At 53.5% G+C, this 10,283-nt stretch overlaps 1 protein-coding gene across 1 annotated transcript in view; it reads left to right on the top strand.

Moving 5' to 3' along the window:
• Window positions 1-396: 396 nt before the first annotated feature.
• Window positions 397-10,283, top strand: part of SNURF (SNRPN upstream open reading frame) — a 13,745-nt gene continuing 3,858 nt past the window's right edge. Inside the window, exons 1-3 of the mRNA XM_039853438.1 lie at window positions 397-509; window positions 5,862-5,957; window positions 8,550-8,696. Of these exons, the coding sequence (XP_039709372.1) occupies window positions 496-509; window positions 5,862-5,957; window positions 8,550-8,652 (213 nt within the window). The 5' untranslated portion in view covers window positions 397-495 and the 3' untranslated portion in view covers window positions 8,653-8,696. The remainder of the gene's footprint in view (window positions 510-5,861; window positions 5,958-8,549; window positions 8,697-10,283) is intronic.

Genomic DNA, 10,283 nt, shown 5'->3' with positions numbered 1-10,283 from the left:
CGAGCGTGAGCGCGCAGCAGCCTCCGAGGCGGGGCGTCCGCGTCTGCGGCGGTTGCGCGTCCCTCGATTTTTCGAGCCAGTGGCCCGGGTCCCGCCCGCAGGTCCCGCCCGCAGGACCCGCGGGTGGCCACGCAGCAGGCGCCACGGGCCAGCGGCGCCTGCAGAGCTTCCTGGGGAGCCAGGTCGACCTCCAGGACATTTTGTGTGCGTGTGGGAGCGGGGGGAACGTTGTCGCCTACGTGGAGCGCGCGGGCGGCCCCCGGCACGCGCCCCGCACTGCGGCAGCCCCGCGGCACTGCGGCACCGTGCCGCGCATGCGCGCAGGGGGGTGGGGGGCGCGCGCCGCGCCTGCGCACACGGGGCCGCGCGGGGGCGGGGCGGGGCGCCGCGCCTGCGCACACGGGACCGCGCGCCACTGGCAGGGCGGGCGCTGCCAGAGCGCAGCGGCGGCCGGAGATGCCGGACGCGCGGTCCTGAGGGCCGGCCGGCGGCGCGATGGAGCGAGCCAGGTCAGTGCGCGGCCGCCCCCGCGGGGCCCGGGGCCGCTGGTTCGGGCGTGTGGCCCGCGTCTGTGCAGCCGGGAGCGCGCCGACGGGGCGGGCACCCCGGGACCGGCAGGTCGGGCCGGGTCCGGGGGACCGTGCCGCATCCCCGGGCCTGGGCTTGGCCGCGCCGCCCCTGCCGGAGCCCGGTCCGCGCCGTGTCACCCGTAGCCCATCGGCACCGCCCTGCCGGGTGCCGCCACGTCCTTCCCATGGCGGCCCTTTGTCCTTGAGCCCCAAGCTCCGGCGCGCGGTGGTCGTGGCCATGGACATGGTCGTGGCGCGCACGGTGGGCGGCACGAAGCGGCGCGGGCGGGGGGCGTTCCCGGGGCCGTGGTTCCGAGGGGTGGCCACACCTGCGTCTCGAGGTCAGCAGGGTGGCCCCTGCGGTGGTCATGCGGAGGGGCGGGCGGTGGAGGCCAGGGTGACCGTGGTCCCCTGGTGGGCGGGGCCGCAGGGCGACCGTGGTGGCGGTGGCGGGGAGCAGGCGGCGGAGTGACGCCGTGCGGGGGCTGTGGGAGCGGCAGAGGGGTGGATGTGAGATTGAACGGCGGGGTGACACGGTGGCAGCGGTGTGTCGGCTGCGCTGTGGTCGTGATGGCGGTGGGAGCCGCGGTGGCGTCGCCGCCATGGCGGCGGCAGCTCGGGCGCAGGGTGGGGACGGCGGAGGGGGCCGGGGGCCGTGGGTCGTGGGCGGGTGTCGGCGCTGGCGGCCAGGTCCAGGGCTGCTTGTAGCTCGCAGCCGTCGGTTGGGATCGAAGGGACAGCCCTGGTTCGGGGGCCAGCGGCAGTGCGATGTGCGTGTCGTGGCGACCCCGCAGCGTCACCATCAGCTCAAGTGTTGGCGTCCTCGCGCACTCGGACTTTTGCGCCTCCACGGTGAGGCTGGGGGTTTGGTGTGCGCGACGTGCTTTGTGCACCACACGAGACATGCCAGGTTCGGGGATGCGACCCCGCGGGGCCATCTCCCGTCCAGGCTGGGGTTCCCCGCGTCCGGGCAGGCGGGGTGCGCGCGGGGTCCGGCGTCGCTTCCCGGCCATTGTGCGGCTCCCCAAAGATGGCTGCCACTGCAGACGTGCGTGTCGGCGCAGGCGCCAGAGGGTGGGGGTCTCCCCAGTGCCGCAGTGGGGGAGGGACGGCGCGTGACGCTGCCTCCCGGCCGCAGCTGCGCCGCCCCAAAGCTGATGCGCGGTCCCCACCCCGGAGGGGCGCGGTGTGGGGGGGCTGCGGCGGGGGCGCGCAGGCGCCGAGGACGGCACTGTCGCTGCTCGTGGCAGGGTGGGCCGCAGCGGCGGGGGGCTGCGCAGCCTCCGCTGGCGCGCCTGGCTGCCACCCCCTCTCCTGTCGCAGCGGCCGTTCCGCTGCAGTCGTGGGCGGGGACGCAGGGCAGGCGTGGGCTCAGCCTCCGCCTCGCTGCGCCCCCTCCCCGGTGCCGCAGTGCGCCGAGCGAGGCCGGCGGCCAGGGGCGCGACAGCGGCCTCGTCCCTGCTGCGCCCGCCGCGGTGCAGCCCCCTGGGCCCTTGCGCTTCTGTGGCCCAGTAGCGGGGCGCGGGAGCTGGGGGCCTCGGGGCCGAGAAAGGTAAGGCCATCCTGCGTCGCCAGGGCGGCCCTCATCACTCGTGCAGGACATTTAAGTCTGTTTTCCGGTCCCTAGAAAGGCCGCCTTTTCATTTTTGTGGGTTCCCCCGAGGGTGCGCTGTGGGTTCAGCGAGCCTTTGTGCCGCTCCCTTCCTGTAGCCTCGGATCTCCACTTCCCGCATTTGGTGATGGACAGCTGCGTCACCCTCAGTCTCTGCGTGTCCCCTTATGATGCCGCCTTCACGGATGGCGTCCTTTAGTTGAGGGTCGAGGCTCGCAGGAGCCCGGAGCTGTGAACCGCTTGCTCAGAAGAACAGAACAGAGGAGAGAATCCAAGAGCGGAGAATCCGCAGGGCCGGGGTCCACCTGGGGCTCGGGGTGGGCACTTGCCCTCGATCGGATTGTAAAATTAATGCTTTTATAAGCCATTGTTTTTGAAGTTGGAGCTACTACGAAAATTTAGTAAGAAAGCATAATTAACAATGTATCTAACCCTGTATCACTACTGTGATATTTGGGGTCCATTTTTAAGGATTCTGTTATCCTTTGCAGTATTTTGATGTGCTTGCCTGTTTTTATTCCTTTTTTCATCCATGTTACCCATTATGTTTGAGTTGGAACGTAATTAAGAAACATGATACATCTAGAAGCTTGGAGAGCTTTGTTCTGGAATTTTCTTGTAGTGTGAGAAGTAGCAGGAATCCGGAAGTGTGTGGTGCTTGGGGCTTGTGCGTCTTTCCTGCTCGTGTGAAGGTGCTGCTTCAGCCATTCGCATTTTGGTGTCACTGCTGAACACGTGGCCTTTTGCAAGGTGAGCCTGCAAAACTCTGGCCCGCCATCTTGCAGCCTCCCCGAGGCCTGGAGCCCCCCTAGAAAGGCCTCTTAGCTTTCAAGGTGTCCATCCCAGCCCCGCCCAGTAAACAGATGGCCCGGCGCCAGGGCTTTGGGGGCGCGGGGAGGGGTCCGAGGCCTCCGGGACGCTTAGTCAGGGGCTCTGGCACTGCCGCAAGCTGCTGTGGGGTTGGGTTTGTTCAGTTTACTTTGTCTTATCGCGTTTCCTTGCGCTGTCCAGCAGTTCACTGCTGAAATGTTTTCCCTGTGTGGTTTAGCAAAACCTTTTTTTTCTCCTTTCTCTCTTCCTCTTTAACGTGCTGTTTAGGACAGATGGCACATTTAGGATGTCAGGCCCTCTGAGGTCATCTCTTCCTTTGACCCTGAACTCTGCTGCGTAGCTGTTTACAGGAAGAGCCTTGACCTTCACGGGGCACTCGTGCGGCCTCAGCAGGGCAGTGAGAGCCAGGTTCAGCATCCTTTCCTTAGTGTGTGTCAGGGCTTGATCCCTGGTCCTTTCTGTGCCCTGCACGTCTGTCGCCCAGAGCGAGGAGGCTTGAGTGGAGTGCACGATGGAGAGGGGTGTGAGCCCCTTCACCACGTTTAGCGAGGGGCTCGTCCTCCTGTCTTTAGTTCCTGGGTGCCGACTGGACCAGAGCTCTCTTGTTTTGCTTCGGAGGCAGCGATTTTGTTATATTTATGGGGAAATCTGCAGACTGGGGTTAACTCACACTATCTTTTTGTTTTTATTTTAAATTTTCATTCTTGAGATTTTAGTAGTTGAATTTTATTAAGTTTTTTGGAGGTATAAGGGCTATTAAATATTTGGTAGAATATTAGACAATTAGGAAAACGTGTGACCTCATCACTTAGTTTTTTGGTGTATTAGTTTAAGTGATTTTGAAACAAAATTAACATGGGTACATACAACAACTGTTTGCCTTAAATGCTTAATTTCTGAAACGTTGGTGTCTGGGTAGGGAATGCGGTTAAGGAAGGTTGTAAATGCATGTGTGTGTACGTGTTAGAATACACTTCAGTGGTTTCAGAAGAAAGCTGGTCATACGTGATTTTGCATGTAGCTTTAAAGTAGATTTATAAAATTGAATGTTTTTGGACTGTGGTTCTTTTCCCAGTTTAACTCACACCTCTTCATACTGAGAGCAACTGGTATGAAGGGTAAAAAAGCTAATTTTTGGTGGGGGGGTAATGAGGTGTTCTCTCTGAGATTACGTCATTGGTGTTCTCTGACGTAGCCAGGGTCCATGACGGTAACATAACGTTGTATTAATAGAAATATTTGTGATGCCGTATCGCGTGAGTCAGCCCATCATCCCTCTCTTGACTGACAGACGAGACAGTGTCTGGATACAGCCCACTGTGTTTTGTTTGTTTGTTGATAAGTTGTACTCAGCTCCTGTCTGCTTTTGGCCGTTGAGGTTAATACTGCGGGCACCTTCTCACTGAGGTTTGGTGTGTGTCTCACTCCAGGGGCAGGGGCGGAGCTGCTGTGGTCCACACTGGGAGGAGGTGCTGGAGGTGGCTCATTCCCCGCCCCCCACATCCTCCCTCCTCCAAGGGTGAGAAGTGGTGTGTCTTTGTTTCGCATTTCCCTGATGACTGTAGAGATACTGAGCATCTTTTTGTGCTGATGGAAATTTGTATCTTTGGAAAGTAGTCTTTTGCAGTCCTTTACCCTTTTTAAGTTGAATTTTGTCATTTTATTGAGTTGTAAGAGTTCTTTCTTTACATAGTCTTCACGTAGACTTTTGTCAGCTATGCAACTTGCAAAATTGTCCTCCCGTTTTGTTTCTTCGCTGAATGGTGTCCTTTGAAGCAAAGACTTCCCTTCACTTTCGGTCAGACCATTTTATGAATTTTTCCTTAGGTGCTTCATATATCACAGCTGAGGAACCATCTTTTAATCCAAGGTCAAAGAGATGGTCAAAGTGGAGACTTCTTTCATTTAAAAATTTGATCTGTACATATGCGATGTTTAAAATGATCTCTGTTGCTAGATTAGAACTTTACAGTATTACCAGCAGTAAAAACAGTTGGGGTTTTGGCAAGCTCTTGGCCCGCGAGACTTTGCACAGTCTCACGTGAATTTGAAAACAGCTGGGTTCAGGGAATTCGCTTTTGGGATGTGTGTTTGGGTTCTGCCTTTGAAACGTTACCCTTCGCGACTTCTGTAAATGCCTTTCTTGGCGTCCTTTCTGATCGAAGTTTTCATTTCCGTTTAATGAGTGGTCCCTGTAGTTTCTCAGGTGGGGGACCCGAGGGGCAGGCCCCACGCCCAGGCCCCCGGGCAGCCATCTCGTCAGCGGCTCTGCAGCCCGACCCGCGGGAGCTGCGCGCTCTGCTCGCGGCCTGAGCATCTTCCCGAGGAAGCAGCCGCTGCCCGGGAGTTCGCTGCCTGCGTGTTCTGTCGTTTACACGTGATGCTTCGTTCCACTGTTCGAAAAGACCCATTCGAACCCTTTTTCAAGTCTTTTTTTTTTTTATAATCAACATTTCTGTCTTTTCAGGGGTACTTAGGTGTGAGTAGTATGTCTCTATAGAAACATATCTGTGAGCACATGGATTTATACCTTTACATGTGTCTGTAAGTGGAAATATGTTATTTTATTTTTGCTTCATTTTCTGACATTTCCCCCCAGGTTTTCTGATGTTCAGGGCCTTCTAAAGGGGAAAAGATGGTTTTGGGATAGAACCCGACTATTGGAAGATACAGACCAAAATTTCATTGATTTTTCTCCAGTTTTATTGAGATATAGTTAATGTAGACCACTGTCCCTTGTTTTAATTAGATTATAAGCACTTAAAAAACTCCATCATATTACACTTGGCTTTAAGAAAATGGCCGTTTCACAAACCGATGAATTCATTCGAATCCCTCTTGGGCTTCAGGGACCGCCTACACCTGCGACGGACCACGGAGCAGCACGTGCCAGAGGTGGGCGTCCAGGTGAAGCGGAGGAGGACGGCGTCGCTGAGCAGCCACGAGTGAGTCCCGTGCTGGGGCCGGGCGGGGCGGGGCGGACCCCGCTCCCTGCGACAGCCGGCGTGCACCCCGGGGGCCGGAGCGGGGTGGACTAACGGAAGGGGCACCAACGTGCGGGAGAAGTAGCGGAAACAAGCCTGTCGCTCTAACCGGGGTGCCCTGAGTCAGCTCCGCTTCCGCCAGAGTCACGGCCGTGTGTTTCCTTTTATCCGCACCAGAGCAGGCGGGGTTTGTCTTCGTAAAATTCTGTGTCCTTCAGCATATTTACATTTAGTTACTTCTGCTTTATCACTGGTACGTTCCTGCAGTGAAAGAATGTTCAGTTATATATTCCTGCTTGCTCCGCAACACTCAGATTGTTATTTTGGGGTAGTGCGTTTATCTGGTTAAAACTTGCATGTGTACCTTTTTACCTCCTTCCTTAGGCTATATACACCTGGACGTGCACTTTCACAATGAGATTTCAGAAGGGAGACTTTAATTAAAAATATGTGAACATTTCAGTGACCTGCTGCACGTTGAGTGCACATCGAACCCTTAGCCTTTGGCCATCACCACCGGTCTTGACGTTGTCAACTGGGTACCACTGTTTTCTATTTAAAGCTGTATTATTAGGTTATTTTTCCAAATTATAAGTATTAATAATACATGAATATAGTCTCTTTCTAAAACATAACTTACAGGTAAAAGTGAGTATCTGCTTCCTTCTCCACCCCTAGAGATAACCGTCGTGTAGTTTGAGCTCTAATTTCTTTTCAGACGTTTTCCTCTGCGCGTGTATGTGCATGTGTGTACGTGTGTACGTGTGCACACGGGGTGGGCAGAGGCATTTTGCGACCTGTTCACATACACGATTTTATTGTGTAACTGTGCCTTGGAGATTTTTTCACGTCGATGAAAAATCCTCATTTTATACTTTGTAGAATGTGGGTAGTATAAGGATATAATTAACTTCCTGATGGATATTTAGGTTTTTTTTGCATTTCATAGCCGTTACAAACAATGAGGATAAGAACAGTCAACCTGAAAATTAATATTAGTATTTGTATTTTTTTCACTTCTTCAGATCTTAAAGCTTTTTTAAAAATTTTAAAAAGTGGATAGCAGTTAGTGCGTTATTTTGTCAGCTCATTTTTTATGAAAAATTACAAATTTATTTGCACATTTTCAGTTACTGGTGAGGCGGAAGGTCTCTCCGTTTTCCCTGTTCTTATTTACACTTCCAAGTTTATTTTTTCCTTTATTACATTTTCATTTTGGGAAATTACTTTCAAAAGGAATGTTTTATGAATATTATAGATAGTCCTTTATAGTAATTTGCCTGTATATAGGGTAACCTCTTATTTTCCTGCTAGTCTTTTATAACTTCAGTGTCTTTAAAAAGTGCCCCTGGAAATACGCTGAGGCGGCATCGTGGTGGAGGCGAGGTCAGTCCCTGGGGTGAGGCGCGCGCACAGCTGACTGTCGCCGGAGCCTTTCTCCTCCGCAGCCTCAGGTGGACCAGCCTCTCCCCGAAGGGTCCTGGTTAAGCCTTCCCCAGGGATTGCTTCCGTGGCCGGAACCGCTGTTGCTTTTAAAGGAGGAGGCTGTGTTCCTGGCCTCTGACCCCTGCTGCACGCAGCGTGGGTGCTGTCTGGGCAGCGCCCTGTGGGGCGGAAGGGTCTCAGGAGGCTCGTCGGTCGGGCAGGTGGTGCACTGGTGTCACCTCCCCTGCACCCGGGCGGTCATGGGAACGCGGGGCAGGCCTTTTGCTGCACCCTCAGCCCATGTGACAACCGCACGGCCGGGCTCTCCCAGGGCCAGGTGCCTCTTAGTTATCCGAGCGTCCACGTTAACGACAGCCACAGTCGCCCTTTTCCCAAACCATGGGTTCCAGGATCCAGCATCCCCGAGGGGTCGTGAGGACCAGTAAAGGGTGGCCGTCAGGATCAGTATCCCCCCCAAAACGACAAAGCAGAGGTAAATAACGTGCACGATTCGCCCTTTCACTCTCTGTTAATTTTACTTTTCGCGGTAACGCTCATTTTTCCTCTAGTCCTCTGTAACCTCAGAGTTTTAAAAATTATCGTTCCCCCCGCCCAGTCTCCCAAACGCCCTTGAGGCAGCTTAGAGGTCGTGGTTGAGGAATGGGCTGCGGGAGGGTCCTGTGCCTGGGCGAAGGGTCTGTCCAGCTCGCGGTGTCTAGTGGCGGCCTGTGTGCTGTGCAGCATCGAGCCAGACAGCACGCGGCCGGCCGCAGGTGCCATGGAAGCCCCCTGACGGACACTCGGAATTGCCGGTGGCCTCCAGCAGCCAGCTCTGCTCTTCGGGGCTGGAGTCTTCTGGACCGTTCGATGCATCCCTTCAGATACCTCCCTACGTTCATGCTTTGCAGCGTGTAGTGGAAACGCTCTGCGTCCTGCTGCTCGTTTTCTCAGGCTCGGCTTAGTCTTCAGTTGGGTTTCAGGCTAAACTCGAGGGCACTGCACTAGGCGTTCAAGAAGCAGCAAAAAATGGTGTTTCTTCCTTTGGCTAAGTCTGTCCCTGAGCTTTCTCCTGCACGGCCGTCGACGCGGGCGCGTGTTCTCACCGGCTGTGCTGTGCTCTGGTCGCAGGTGTCCACTGTACCCGAGGCGGTCCCAGCAGCAGGAGCCCGTGGTGGACTTCCAGGCGGAGCTGAGGCAGGCCTTCCTGGCCGAGACCCCGAGGGGTGGCTGAGGCCATCCTGGACGTCCAGGTAGCCGCTTCCGAGTGCACAACAGGTTAGAGCCGGCGCCGTGCTGAGCCAGGGGCGGAGAACCCGTCACAGAGTAGGGGTCTGCAGGCCGCTTAACTTAATCATTTGGGAAACGTTACTGGGATCACTTTTTTCCCTTAAAAGCGTCACAGGATAAGCACATCGCAGGAAGTTGAGAGAAGTGAACGCAGGACCGAGTGCTTTTCACTGGCGCGTTTGTCACGTTCCTGTATCAGTCTCATTTCGTCGCAGTGCAGTGTAGGGGGCTCTTTCCATGTTTGATTTCTGTTGCTTTTCAACCTAACGTTCTATGAAAAATAAACTTCATTCTCAGTGGTGCTGAATATTCTGCTAATGAATGTTTTATAATTCCCTTTTGTGAGAGACTTCGTTTTTTCTGCTGGGAATTTGAATAAAGCATCAGCGAATTGCTTTGCATAAAACAGGATCCTTTCATGCAGATGTGCAAATAAATTGAATCAAGGAATATGAACCTAAGATACATTTTCTAAATTGTATTACAAAGTAGTATTAATCAGCCTTCATTACCTTGAAAAAACAGAGTGCCAGGGACATACACTTTGACTTGCATTGATTATTTTAATTATATATCATCTGTTCTTACCGAGTTATAAATACACATCACATTCATTAGCAAATAAGAAGCTAAATATTTTCCCATGCTTATTTACTAATTATTTATTTCTTTTTTGTTTTGTCTTTTTCTCACTTTTTTGTTTTCATTAATGTATTTGAATCAGCTGACAATGTAATAAAGTTATTATCCATGATTTTTCAATGTGACGTAGATTTATTTGCAGTCTGTGTTTTTATGTTGATTGCTTACATTTTTAGGGGGAAAGAAAGCTATTCAGAATTTGATTTGACTTGCTACTTTGTTTTTCCTTTGTGACTTTTTTTAATTTTAAGATTGCATGACCTCAATCCCAAGGGTTTCGTATATACCTTTTAGAAACCAAGAGAAGGGGATTTATAGGTGAGTTTTCTTCTAGACTTTCTTTCTGTTTGAAATATTACCCATCAACTGAAACTCAGTAGGCCCGTTTAGTTTAGGTCCACCATTTTGAGTTTCGAAGCAAAGGTGAACATTTGAGACAAATCCTCCCTGCCTGATTCTTTACCCAGCATTCCTCAGTGATTGTGAGAGGACTTGAATTCAGTGACGTCTGATCAGGGCCCCATTCCCAGAAGAAGGTCTCTTAAACGAGTAAGCCTGCACAGTTGGCGCTTTAACAGGAATTTTTGGCTCCTCAGTGCAGTTCCCACGCTCTCGAAAGTTCCTAAGTATAATATTTAAGCCACACATTGTAGTCTGCAAGAAAGGCCATCTGATTTTCCGATAGTAGGATTTTCTAGTCTCCAGGGCGAGTTTATCTAAATAGCACGAGTCACCAGCATCGTCTCAGAGCAGACGTGGCAAGGGGCCAGACCCGCTGGCTGCCGGCAGCTTCGTCCATAGAGTTTTATGGGCACAGCCGTGTCTGTGTGTCTGCACGAGGTCTGTGGCTGTAATGGCCCCGTGACGGCGGGTCGAGCAGCAGCGGTGACGGCGTGGCAGGCACAGGCTAAAATAGTTTCTTTGAGGAGGAGG

Source organism: Pteropus medius, unplaced genomic scaffold (genome assembly GCF_902729225.1).
Source record: "Pteropus medius unplaced genomic scaffold, Ma_sr-lr_union100, whole genome shotgun sequence".
NCBI lineage: Eukaryota > Metazoa > Chordata > Mammalia > Chiroptera > Pteropodidae > Pteropus > Pteropus medius.
The sequence above is the reverse complement of the archived record's forward strand: the minus strand, read 5'-3'. Positions and strand labels throughout refer to the sequence as shown.